This window comes from Larimichthys crocea, chromosome XIII (genome assembly GCF_000972845.2).
Source record: "Larimichthys crocea isolate SSNF chromosome XIII, L_crocea_2.0, whole genome shotgun sequence".
Taxonomy (NCBI): Eukaryota; Metazoa; Chordata; class Actinopteri; family Sciaenidae; genus Larimichthys; species Larimichthys crocea.
This window is the reverse complement of record NC_040023.1, coordinates 35,168,207-35,181,587: the sequence shown is the minus strand read 5'-3', so window position 1 is coordinate 35,181,587 and position 13,381 is coordinate 35,168,207. Positions and strand designations below refer to the sequence as shown.

At 38.5% G+C, this 13,381-nt stretch overlaps 1 protein-coding gene across 6 annotated transcripts in view; it reads right to left on the bottom strand.

The window, feature by feature from the left end:
• vwde (von Willebrand factor D and EGF domains) overlaps nucleotides 1–13,381 on the bottom strand; it is a 34,930-nt gene that overhangs the window by 20,842 nt on the left and 707 nt on the right. Inside the window, exons 1-8 of one of the 6 annotated variants that reach the window (XM_027286081.1) lie at nucleotides 9,335–9,451; nucleotides 9,027–9,227; nucleotides 3,474–3,498; nucleotides 2,767–3,060; nucleotides 2,374–2,434; nucleotides 1,379–1,477; nucleotides 1,026–1,077; nucleotides 22–461 (exon numbers count right to left, since the gene is read on the bottom strand). In XM_027286081.1, coding sequence (XP_027141882.1) covers nucleotides 22–109 — 88 coding nt within the window. In that variant the 5' untranslated portion in view covers nucleotides 110–461; nucleotides 1,026–1,077; nucleotides 1,379–1,477; ... (3 more) ...; nucleotides 9,027–9,227; nucleotides 9,335–9,451. Of the gene's footprint in view, nucleotides 1–21; nucleotides 462–1,025; nucleotides 1,078–1,378; nucleotides 1,478–2,373; nucleotides 2,435–2,766; nucleotides 3,061–3,473; nucleotides 3,499–9,026; nucleotides 9,228–9,334; nucleotides 9,452–13,381 lie in introns of those variants that run through there. The other 5 variants (XM_027286086.1, XM_027286083.1, XM_027286084.1 and 2 more) reach the window with 5 other exon arrangements.

The window sequence follows — 13,381 nt, the reverse complement described above, 5'->3', positions numbered from 1 at the left end:
AACTCAAGTGTTTAGTCTTACCTGTCTGTGCGTGCATCTGTGCGTGCATTGCGTTGGGCAGTAAAAACACAACGCATGGAAGAAGTTTCAAAACTGTTTCAAGTCTCATCGTCCTGCAGCGACCCAGCGCGCGACTTTACAAACCGAACAGCGCGAGCACCGAGCGCGAGCTTTGGCACCGTTTTTTTTTTGGTTACCGAAAAAGTCCCCGCTGCTGTTTGTCTGCTCGGTGCAGCAGGAGCGCAGCCGTCGTCTCCGTTAAACAAGCGAAGAGAAATCCTCCGCAGGAGGTGCTTCAGGTTTTGTTAGAGAGGAGTGGAGAGTCTGATCCAAGACGCCGGACTGCAGCGGCTGACCACAGACTGCTGCGGTCTGCAGCATCACAGTGTGTTAGGAGGGGCACCTTCTCATGACCCGGACCTCCACACCTCTGCACACATCTGCACACATCTGCCGCTGAGCTGCACCAGAGTCACAGAAACACAGCTCTTATTTTGAAAGGTTCAAGTTATTTACATCAACGATTCATCTGCAGATCTGATCTCTGAAACAAGGAAAAAAACAAAACAAATAAACTTCAATCTCCACAGAGCAAGTCGTGCAATGTAACTAAGTACATTTACTGTACTGTAAGTTACTCGTTACTTTTTGCAAGACATGACGCAGTACTTATACTACTAATCTACCCAACAGTAAACAAAGTACAACATTAAAAAGCTTATACATTTTTGCTGTATTTATGTACTTTTACTTGCTTATGTAACATTTTGAATTCAGGACTTTTACTTGTAATGGAGTATTTTTAGACTACGTGAAAATCTAACATTGGACATGAGTGATCTTGTGGTTATGTAATAGCAAAACATACTTAAAGGTCCGGTGTGTAAGATCTAGGAAGCTCTGATTTACAGAAGATGGAAGAAATGTATCATAATATGTATATCTGTGTTTCCATTTGTGTACAATCACCTGAAAATAAAACTTGTTTTGTCTCTGTCTCATTAAAATAATTGGTTTATATTTACAGAGGGAGCGGGTCCTTTTCCACCGAGGCGGCCGTCTTGAATCACCATGTTTCTACAGTAGCCCAGAGAAGACAAACTTAATATTGGCTTTAAAGAGGGCCCCCATGTCCAAATGTCCAACTTCACAGCAGAAATAAACATGTTTACAGCCTGGTACAAATAACGGTTTTGGTCTCTGTAGCTAATTTCCCCGTTCATGACAACTGTACTGAGGGTGAATTTATATACAACTCACCTGTTCACATTATATTAAGGCTTAAAGTTATGCAGGATTAACAGTGTGGACGCTTTGATTGACAGATGGGTGTTGTTAAGGATAGCTTGCTTGAGCAACCAAGCGTTATTCAGCCAACCTCAGGTCCGAAGACGATGCACATCTTTGCCGATTTTTATATTAGCCAGGAGGCGGAGGAGGCAGGACAGTCACAGATGAGCTTCACAATGGCTTTATTCTGTTATTGAAAACAACCTCATGAGTTATAACCAATCTTATGAGTTATATGCAGAGAGGTGAATCATGGTCAAGCTCTATAAACCTAAATTACTTTTGTTTTCTTCTGTTTTCTGTATCACTTCTACTGTCCAAACATCTGCAAAACTTGACGCACCCTCATCAGTCTGATTAGTCTAATACAGTCTGGATAAATAAATTCTAAGAGTCGACTTCAGTCTGTAAAACTGTCTGCACCAAAATTAGTTTTCTCCCTTTCTGAAGGGGAAAGAAGCAGACTGATGGTCTAATCATGGAAGCCCACTACTGGCCAGCTAGTGATATTTCATTAGTCACCACTCCAAACCGCTAAAACAGATGCTGCATTTTTCAGAGAAAGCGGCCTCAGCCAAAGAGTGGGATTTTTGGATAAGCCAGATATCACATTCACGTCTTTTTCTGTTTCCATTCTCACGCTTTAACTGCAGCCTCGATACTCGGATATAGAGTTTCACTGGCAGGAGCTGAGGAGCTGGAGCTGATTTGTTCTGTCAAAGAGCTGAAAGTGATCTCTTTAGAGGAGGAAATAAGAAACGGAGGAAGTGATGGCTCAGTTCTTAATTGTAGAGAAACTGATTCTGGAGGCTTTAGTTTGCAGTGGCTACTTCACTGAGGAGGGATGAGGAGTAGAAGAAGCAGGGAATAAAATGTTTTGGCCTGTCGACTGGGATGAGATGGTCTAATTCCCCCAGGCAGGCTCCAAGTATATTATAAACAGAAATCCAGACTTTATTTCTGAGTTGTGTGTCGTGATTTAGGGCTACAGCAAATTTCTATTTTTATTATTGATAAATCTGCAGATTATTTTCATTTTATTTTTGCCAATAGAATGTAATAAAATAATTGAAAAATGCCCACCTGTTCATCAGAGCTTGAGGCGACGTCTCCAGATATCTTGTTTTGTTCGACCAAGAGTCCGCTACCCAACAAGATATTCAGTTTACAAAGATAAAAAACAGGAAATACTCACATTTTAGAAGCTGATACCGCCATTCAGAATTTATTAAGATATTTACCAATTAGTTATCGGTTCATTATCTAACAGACTACATTGATTTTCCTATCTAAGATATGTCTCTGCTTGGCCAAAAGGGGAATTAACTGTGCTTCAGTTTCTCAGTTTCAGGCTGATTATTTTGCCAAGTATCAACAGGAGGACTATTTTTCTAAAATAAAGTGGACAGTTTAAGTAAACTGTGAGGTTTCAATAAAGTCAGTAAGATAGTATTATGTGATTAATGATAAATAAACCTTTGGGCGATTATTTCTGCAGATCTGGAGAGAGAGAGAACCAATGGGAAGCTGACAGCTGTGCAGGTCGTAGACTGCTCCCGTTCTTCTCCAAGCGCAACATGGAGGTGCCTGACTGTCTTGTTGAGACGCTCGTCTGTTTGACTCCCAGGCAGAGGAGGGATATAACCCCTCCCTCGTAAATCTCCTGGACCATCAACCTGCTAAGAGCCTGGAATAGCCATCAGGTACTTTTCTTCCCGTCTGCTCATGACTCCTCTTACACAACCGGCAATTAAATCTCAATCGGCCTAACTGGACGGAAAACATGAATCTATGTCAAGTGAACATAAACATACTTGACGTGTATTAGTTTTTAGCATTTAAGTTAAATCCAGAGTGCAAAAAATGTGATGGCAGTGGTGGTAAATAAATGAGGGTAATTCCCTTGTTTAATACTTAAAGCTACACACATGAGCTCATTTTGTGCAATTTTCTCTCATTATAATCAGCTTTGCAGACGTGGGAATAATGGCAGCACCGTAGTGTCCCCTGGGAAATGTGATGCAAGGAAACTACATATAATTACCTTGATCTGATAGGAGAACTGATTCTACAACTTAAAAGAGGTCGAGGAGAACACAAGCAGAGCAGGAAAGCTCTGGGAAAATGATTCAAGCACAGATAAGCCATAAACTCTAAACATTACCACACAGTCTGAGTTTTACCTCTTTGTCTTCCTCACTCCATCACCTGCAGGAAAAAAAAAAGAACATCAGCTGAAATGAATAATTCAACACCTGTACAAGACTAAATCAGCACTCTGATTTACAGCCCACCTGAGGCTGCTCGTGTTCAGTAAAGGGTGAAAGTACTTATTTAGTACTTGAGCACATTGGGATGATGGTGCTTCCCTACTGCCTTCGTTGGGCCCCCGTGGAGAAGATTTGGGCAACTCTATGTAATGATTCCTCAGCTTGTTTCTTGGCTAACGCGTACGTGATGTTTTGGCAACAAAAGTGGTGGAAGATCAAAATACCAGTGAAGATTCAGTTTAATCATTTTGGTGGTACGATGGAGAAAGTTGAAATCAAATTACTGTGATTTGGATTCAACTTAAAAGGTCCAGTGTGTCAGATTTAGGGAGCTTTACTTAACGAATTTGGCAGATATTGAATATAATACTCATAAACATGTTTCAATCACCTAGAAATAAGAATCATTATCTTTTTGTTACTTGAAAATGAGTCTTTTATATCTACAGATGCAGCAGACCCTCCTCCATCGAGTCTATCGTTTTTCTACAGTAACCCTGGATGGACCAACTAAACACGTGTTTCACAGCCACCGTAGTTTCTCCTTCATGCTAGCAAAGACAGGGTAAAATCAGGGGGGTTGCAATCAGTGACTACACCACTAGCTGGCAATAAATCCCACACACTGGACATTTATGTAAAAGCAAGTAAGAGTCCTGAATTTAGCATTTTACTCGGGTGGAAGAAGAAATATCCCGGTGAAATGGAACTTTGAGGTAAAATAGACTACTACTAATAAAGAGGAATAGATTTATATGATTATTAAAGTAAATCAATACAAATGACAATGCAACAAAGATCCATGGCCAGCTTTAACATGTTGTACCCCAAGGCCATCAGGATCCCCTGATTCCAGATCAGACAGACATGAGAAAATAAGATAAAGGAGAGAGCATTAGCTGTCACAAAGTATAGCTGAAGCTGATGAATAAAAAGTTAAGTGATCACCAAAACTATTCTATGTCATCTCAAGGAGAACATTCATTTTTGGACCAAATGTCATGGCAAACCATTAATAAACACAAAGATGCTAAAGGAATAATCAGGAGATGACCAAACTCATTAGGGTGAATACCTGTACAAACCAACTAACTGACCGTCATTCCTGGAGTTACATCGCTAGCATGGCTACAAATAACAGAGAAAGAAAGAAAGAAAGAAAGAAAGAAAGAAAGAAAGAAAGAAAGAAGATATTTGCAATCTTTCAGAGATCTCTTGCTTTCAAGGCATTTTCAGAAACTCAGATTATTTCTTTCCACATCTGGAGAGCAAAATCCATCAGAACTGCTGACCATGGGTTTGTTTTGTAATCAGTTGGCGCTGCAGAAGTAACTGCTTTGTGTTTAGTTACTGTAGAAGACAAATGTGACCTCAGAGCAGCTGGGTCATGACCCAAGCTATTTCTGCTTTCACCCCCCGGAATCCAGCCTCCCATCACATACCCCAAAACAGACTGACCACTCCACGTTCTGTACTAGCAATGCAAACAATGTCTGTACAGTCTCTAGTCCAGTAACTCCTCAAATCCTCCAGTCTGAATAAATGAAGACTGTAACAACAGGCATAAAAGAAGTTATAGGTGAACTCACTGTGAAATTTGAGTCCTAAAAGTTACAGAAACTGAAACATAGATGGTAAACACCAGCTTCTGGAGTGAAACTTCTTTCATGGTTCATCTCTTTTTAACTACAGAGAAAGACACACCTAGAATATATTTACACATTTATCTGTAGAGCTGCATCACAAAGATCTCTCAAAATCTTTCCACCAAGCATCATAGTGTCAACATACACATTCTTGCTAAATCTAGTTTGTCAAGTTACACGCCACCAACATTTCACTGATTTTGGTGAAACTGGATCATATTTTATGGAGAAAAATATGCTTTCTGCTGCCAACTGTTAGCTATAAATGGGGGAGTGTTAGTGTTTGTACCACAGGTGTTTTGGACCACTGGGAAGAGAAGCTTTTCATGGGGAGTAATGCCAGAACCAGGGCACCAGAACCAGGCTCAGCAGAGGCAGAGTATGGCAGATGTGAAGAGACCAGAGGATAACTGAGGAAGCTAAGAAAAGAAAAATAGAGTGACCGAGCAAGAAGCTGCCAGACAACCAGGCTGCGGCAGCTTTTATCGACATAGCTAGTGGCAAAGAGACCAAAGGTGATGTTGACACCTTGGTTGGTACTGTATGAGGAGTTGTGCTTTTATTGTTTTATAATGTTCTTGTTTTGTTTTGAGGTGTCCTACTCTCTGGAAACAGGGACTCACTAACAGAAGCTGAAGTGGATGTGGGAGTTAAAGGAAATCCGTGCAGTGCAAAAGTAAAGAAAAAAATGGCACTTTAATCATAAAATGACACATCAAAACAACAAATGTAAAAGTTTTTGATTTATTGTTTCATGATTTATGACATTTCATTGATTTATAGTCGTCTCCTCTGTCTGAGCCAAAATGAAATTTAAAAAAAAGGGATGGAAGAGCTTTCTATCTGCCTTGGTGGTGTTCAAACAACAGTAAAAACAGATGGAGGTCATGACAAACATTCAGGTATTGGAAAGGAATACAAAAAAGTCAAAAAATTAAGCCTCTGGTTTCCTCAGCTCGGTCTTTGATACTGTTTCGGCTTGTTTCTGTTCCTTCAGCCGTTACATAGCCAAGTCACAAGCTTCTGTGTGATACAAGCATGATTTATCTGTGGTACTTTCTCGTGTTTAAACAATAATACAATTAGGCTCCATCGTTTTGTCAGAGTGACATAGAGACGTCTCTGAGGCCACTGAAAGGCAGGGTTACACTCAGCGTCTCAGGCTGTCACGTCTGACAAAAGGCTCCTGTAATTGTTTCAGCCGAGCCACTGATTGCACGGTGGCTGTAAATGTCACTGGATACAATGGCAGGAGTTTCTCAGACACAGAGCTGAGGGGCCAGAGGTCAGCAGGAGCCTCAGAAAGTGGCAGCGCCTGGTTTAACAGGGGCGGCGAGGTCAGCTCCTTCACAGGCGCTGTTTGGTCTCAGCTCAGGTTTCCTGTTGCCTTTGCCCCTTTGTGTCAGCTGCCTGAGTCGGCACGAACAAAGTGACTGCTGCAACAACTGTCTGAAACGGCCGCTGCATACAGATCAGTGTTTGCATGAGGAGAACTCTTCTGCTTACTGTCTGGCGCTTGTAAATCAAAGTTATGACCTCTGATGTATTTCTGATGACCCCTCATGACCAATACAGTGACTGAGAGAGACGAGAAGTTTACCGACGATTCTTTAAGTGCAGTTTCGATGACTTATGTAACAGGTTTTAGAAAAGAAAAATATGAGCAGCTCATTATGGAGGGAAAAAAAGGATTATAGAGGATCATTGGCTCTTTCTTCTTGGCGACCAGTAACGTATATGAAAAGATTTTGTTGTTGGTACACCTGGAAAGCGTCACAACAGTTAGTAATGCTGGTACTGTTTCATCTATTTATTTTACTGTACTGCACTGTTAAAATAATAACTAGCACAGCTTTAAACTTGATGACACATTTAAGGTAAGACTCTTTCTTGAGTGTGCTGAGTGTACACAAAATGACTTCCTTTTGCTACAAGCTCCTTTCCAGACTCCTCTTGGACTTCTCTTGGAGGTTCAGTCAGTAAAAAAAAATCTCTTAAGTAGTGATTGGTAGACATTAAACAACTTTCTCTTTCAATCTGGAAGAAGCATCATCTCTGCATGCCAAGTCCTGGCCTCTCTGTGGAGACTCTGTACAAACTGTAAACATTCATGACACTCTTAAAGTACAGGGGACAGTTTATTTCCTACAGTACTTTAAAATTTAAAGTCATGTGTCCAACGTTTTACCTATATATCTTTATGCATATCTGTCTTGATGACAGCCTTTCACCTCTCACTCAATTTGACTTTTCTTGCCATGTTCTGCTGTCTCAGCCTCAGTCTGACCAAAGTCTTCTGTTAAAAGAATTAAAGTTGCACCTCATACCATCAATGAATGATGATCTGCTCTTTGACTGCCATCACCTGAATGAAATACTGCCATCTAATGGTAATATCCTCACATTACCAATTCATACATACTTGTTACTTGTGAGGATATTATACAGACTTGCTGTGGTGGAAAACAACAACAAACATCTATCAAGCACTGTTTTTATTTTACTTTAAGATTGTATGGGTAAACCGGTGCTTTACAATCTTTTAGATTTGTGACTACATGCTGTGAAAAAGCAGCATGTAGTCGAGGTCTCTTCTTGTGGTTCACATATTAATGAGTTTGTGTGCAGTTTTACCAAAAGAATGACTTTCCCTCTAAACTTCTTCGATGGTTTCATTTAAATAGTTTATGTCAATAGGTCATAGTATCTCTTACTTCACAAAAAGGGTGAATATAAACTTGGTTTCAGATCTTTGTTTGTTGTTTTTTCGTTCTTTCCCACCCCATTAATCATTCCACGCCCCCTCAGACCTATCTGGTGATCATTTGAAGGGGCCTCACTCTGAGGTTGGGAACCACTGGACTAAACTAGATAACTGTATATAAAGTAGGTAAAACTAGCTCCACCTCAACCAACTACAAAAGTAAAATGCTGCTTAGACATTGATGCTTCAGAATCAATTATCATTTTTCTGCTGAACAAGTGCTTTTACTGTTGATACGTTAAGTACATTTTGCTCATAATAACTAGGATTGTGAATGAAAGACTTGTAATGGAGTATATTTACATTAATACAGTGACAACTAAATTAAAAGAAGTAATTCTTCTATTACTACAAAATACTAATTCACTGGAAGTTTACATTGACAATGACATGTATATTTATGCAGTTATAGGAAATAGTACAATCTGGTGTAGTAGAGACAATCCTTTCTTTTAAATGTGCTTCTCCCTCCATCATCCTGTAACAATGTACGGAAAGACAGAGATTACATCTGATAATTTTAAATAAACTTTAAAGGATCTGCTAAATAGAACTCTTGGTCGATCTGAATTTATTATTTTGATTTTATTTTGATAGTTTTAGAGACTCATACTTGTCTGTGTATCTTCACTGGATATTGCCTGTACTCATGTGACAGTTGTCTGTGAATGTTTGGATTGTTCTAACAATGAACAATGTCCATCAGTATGTGATTAAATGCATTGGTACAGATGAGGCCGTGCTTTCTTCTATTCAGAGGACTTTGTTTGCACCGTTGCTAAGTTTCTGTTTTTGTTGAATGTCCTGAGCTCGGCCCACTTAACTTAATTCTTCTTGTTAAGAGGGCTAAAGGGGCTTGTTACCAAGCAGCACTTTTTATGTGTTGTGTCTGTAATCAACCCTTTGTGCCACTGTATTGTTGCTACTTTCTCCTGGGACTACTACTGTGTTCCTGACATAAGAACCAACAGTACAACCTCAAACTCTGTGGATTTAAACATGTGATCCTCTAGAAGTGAGAGGTCAGGAGATATTCAAGGTAAGCAGAAACCTTACTTTTTAAAATGGCTCCGTATAGTTTGATGCATCCTCTGTCCTCCGTCTGCTTTGAGGAGAAATTTAAATTCTCTGCAAGTCAGAATCTCTCTTTAGCAAGAAGCAAATGGTTCACACTCCCCGAGATCGAGGGCCACGTCGACATGTGGAGCATCAAGCCTCCGGATTTCTCTCTTAAACTGTACAGATCTGTGTCAGATCCTCAAAAGAAAGAAAGAAGGACACATTCAAACATAGCTGAACCTCAACACGGTGAAACAAAGAGGAGACCTGGAACATTTCTGCCAAAGGTTTTACATGAGAGTTACCAGAGGTCAGAAGATCCTCCAAAGTTCATCGCATCATACAGGCCTCCTGACGCGCTGCAGTCTGACCTGATGTTTGTCAAGGCTGGGAAGTATCCCACTGGGCCTTACAAGAACCCCAAACCACATGATTTCAGACCGGTAAGTACTTTATACCTTCTTCTGGATGTTTACTGTAAACACACAGAGTGAATACAAGAAATTCAAGCAGAATCATACTCAGTTTAACTTGGAGTGCAGCACACTACTCTGGAGTCTGTGATGTTTGATTTGACCACAAGATGGCGACAAACACAAAAGTAAAAACTGCATTTAACTTTTGGCTTTTTACCACTTTTGCCCTCAGCTTGATGAGGACCTTCCAGACATCGTTACTACGTATGAAAGAGACCCTGGAAACCTGAAATTAAAATTAAAACACATGGACATTAGTGAGTGCATTAACTTCCCCTTTCCCTCTGACAGATTTTGACTTGTAAAGACTTGTTTTAGAAGGACAGATCATCATATAAAAGCCTCATAACCATCATACAAAATAACTAACTAGGAATGATACTTTCCTTTCCAGTTCGGACCTCCAGATCTGAGTTAAACTTCAGTTCAAGGGACACCAAGAAAACGATGGACACCTATAAACCTGCAGAGCCTCAATGGGATGCGAGGCTCATACTTCCTCCATCGCTCTGGCCTCCAAAATCAGCATCCTACACCGTCAGTGGTGTTCTGGCAACACATCTCAACATGTTACTTTACTTTTTTATTTACATTTATTTGACAGCTATAGTCGTCACAGCATAATGTGGTCAGAGGTGCTTTTTAAACTGTACAGGAGTAATGACTGAAAACAAACAAAGATTGACGTGTAGTGTAAATAATTACTCCACTTAACAAACAATGCGGTTTCTGGTTTGACATCATCTGACTGAAGCTACCTGTCATATTTCACGTTACTTGTTTACACAGCTTTTCTGTCTGTTTCACAGAGACACAGACGAAGAAGAGGAGCGTACAGCGCATTCTTGGACCGCGTGGAGGAGAAACTCTCGAGATCGTGGAAAAACAGATCCTGACTCTCGTTTTAAAGTTCATTTTTACCTGTGCATATTTCTCTTACTTTAAACAGTGTAATGTGGAAAATTAAACACTTGAATAAGTAAACACTTTAAACTAACAGACTGCACTCACAGAGTGGAGATGTTATGAACATATGTTCTGATGGCAAAAGACAAAGTTTTTTAAAGACCACTTCAGTGATAATGCATGTTTTTATTCTATTTGCTATGATTCAGATCTACTTAATATTAATGCATGAATTAATTACAGACATTTTCTTAAGCATAATTAGCGTTGATGTGTTTCTGCTATCTGTCAAGTGGTTACATGGTTTGTATTAACTTCAGTTTAAATAAAATACATCACGTCTACTGTCAAAGTGGCAGTATTGTTGTTATTATAACACAGCCAACGTTGGAAAGTAACCAAGTAAATTTACTCAAGTATACTACTTAAGTACAATTTGTGGAGTATTTACATTTATACTTTACTCTAGTTATATCATAAAATATAGTACTTTTTACTCAACTACATTTATTTAACAGCTACAGTTACAAGGTCATAGATTAGATTCTACATAAAACAGATCAGATTATAATTGATCTAGTAAGTAAAACTGTTTTTCCTCTAAATTTCTCAGATGGTTTCATTTAAATCTCTGTTGGAGACCCAGAGAGAAGAAGCTATATTATTTCACAAAAAGCAAAGATTAGTGAAAAGTCACACATATTATTTCACAAAAAGCAAAGATTAGTGAAAAGTCACACAAATGAAGACAGAATTTTGTAATATAACTTGATTTTCACTTCTTTTTTTAACCCCGTTAATCACCTCACAACCACTCTAGTTTATGCTGTGATCCTTTGGAGGGGTTTGGACCATAGGTTGGGATGTTCTGGGCTAAACTTGATAACTGTATAAAGTAGTTAAAACTAGCTCCACCTTAACCAGATAGAGCAGTAATAATATGATAAAACAAAAGATAATATCGCAGTCATGGGGCAATTCTTTACAGAATGAGTACTTTTACTATTATTAAACTACATTTAGCTAATGATACTTATGTACTTTCTCTAAAGTAAGATGACTTTTACTTGTAATAGAGTACTTTTACTTTTAAGTAAAGGATCTGAATACTTCGTCTACACATGAGCTGCACAGATCTGACATTCTTATGGCGTTGAGCTTATGGCAGATGCAGTCACTGTGGTGTCATGAAGGTCATTGCTGGTCCACAGACAGCTGCTCGTTTGGCACTCCAAGAATCATAAACACGTGAAGCCTGCACATGTTCGAAGCATATCTCAAAGAGCTGCACATGCGTGTTTAATGAGTCATCTGTGCATAACTCACAGACTATATATAAAATGAAAAGAATATCATGTCACTGCATTAAACACATGACCAACAGGCTGCCATGTGTTTTTTATTTAAGTTTATTGCAGCATGGTTAATAAATTTTTATTTACTAATGTCATTGTTCTTTGCGGTGCTGTGAAAAAGTTATCCAAGACGTTCAATAACTCCCCTATAACAGAAGCGAAACAAACAAATATGTAAATAAACACGAGTCATAAGTCTACTGCATGCTTACAATGACATTATTAATGCAGGTTGTTTTTTTTGTTGTTGTTACTATTTGTTATATCCAATATAAGTTAAACTGGACCATACATAACTTGTTTCATTACTACATAGCATTAATACATAACATGGAAAATATACAGTATCTGATGAATGTATGGGTAGAATGGAAAATGGAAGTTGAACATGGTTTGGTGATCATCACTGACTGTTATTATAATTTCATTCCATCAATGTGCTGTTTTGTGTATTTGTATAACAGCCCATCAAGAAACCTGAGAAAATAAACACACAGACTCTATTAACACTATGATCATTATTGACTTTTATTGTGATTTTATTGTATGACTCTGTTGTGTTTTGTGCTGTTTGTGTATATTTGATGTTGAGTTTTGTGTATTTGTATGAAAACCCATCATAGGAGAGAAACTGCTATTTGCTTGGGCTGAAAATGCTGAGAAAATCTATATGCACATCTTTAAGCACACTATTTTGGATTTATAGATTACATGTAGCACAATAAAGTGGCTGTAAATGGATCATTAATCAAATCTAAGTTGATTAAGGTCATTTTATTGAGTCAGTGTTTGGGTTTTGTGTTGTTTTATGTTGAGCTTTATGTATTTGTATAAAAGCCCATCTAGAGACAGCAATAATAAACCATCTTACACTGTAAATGCTGAGAAAATAAACAGTAAAAACAGTCAAACAAAGCAAAACTAACCAGCAGGCTTCTACATGAGATTAATTTATTTAGTAAAATGTAGTTATTCTTGTACTTTATTCCATATATTCAGACTTCATTCAATATATTCAAGGTTTCATTCAATATATTCAAAGTTCACTCCATATAATCAGACTTCATTCAATATATTCAGACTTCATTCCATATATTCAGACTTCATTCAATATATTCAAGGTTTCATTCAATACATTCAAGGTTCACTCCATATATTCAGACTTAATTCAATATATTTAAGGTTCACTCCATATATTCAAAGTTTCATTCAATATATTCAAAGGTTTAATTTCCTGAACGGCATGCCATTATATATATATATATCTCCATCTCTCCATCTGTGGACATGTCTCATTAATGCATGTTACTAACCAAACTTCCCCGGAGTTTCTGTGCTCTGTCGTCCAGCAGGTTCTCGTGGATCGTGGCTGCTGCTGTGATCCTGCATGACGTCCACTACATATATTATTAATGTCATTATTACTACCATATCTGTTACTGTAATCATTTTTATCATTCATTGTGATTCATTGTCATTTTGTCAGTTATTGTAATTGTACAATATGTTTGTGTTAATTTGTCCTGTACACGTGACATCCATTGCACGTCTGTCCGTCCTGGGAGAGGGATCCCTCCTCTGTGGCTCTTCCTGAGGTTTCTTCCACATTTTTTCC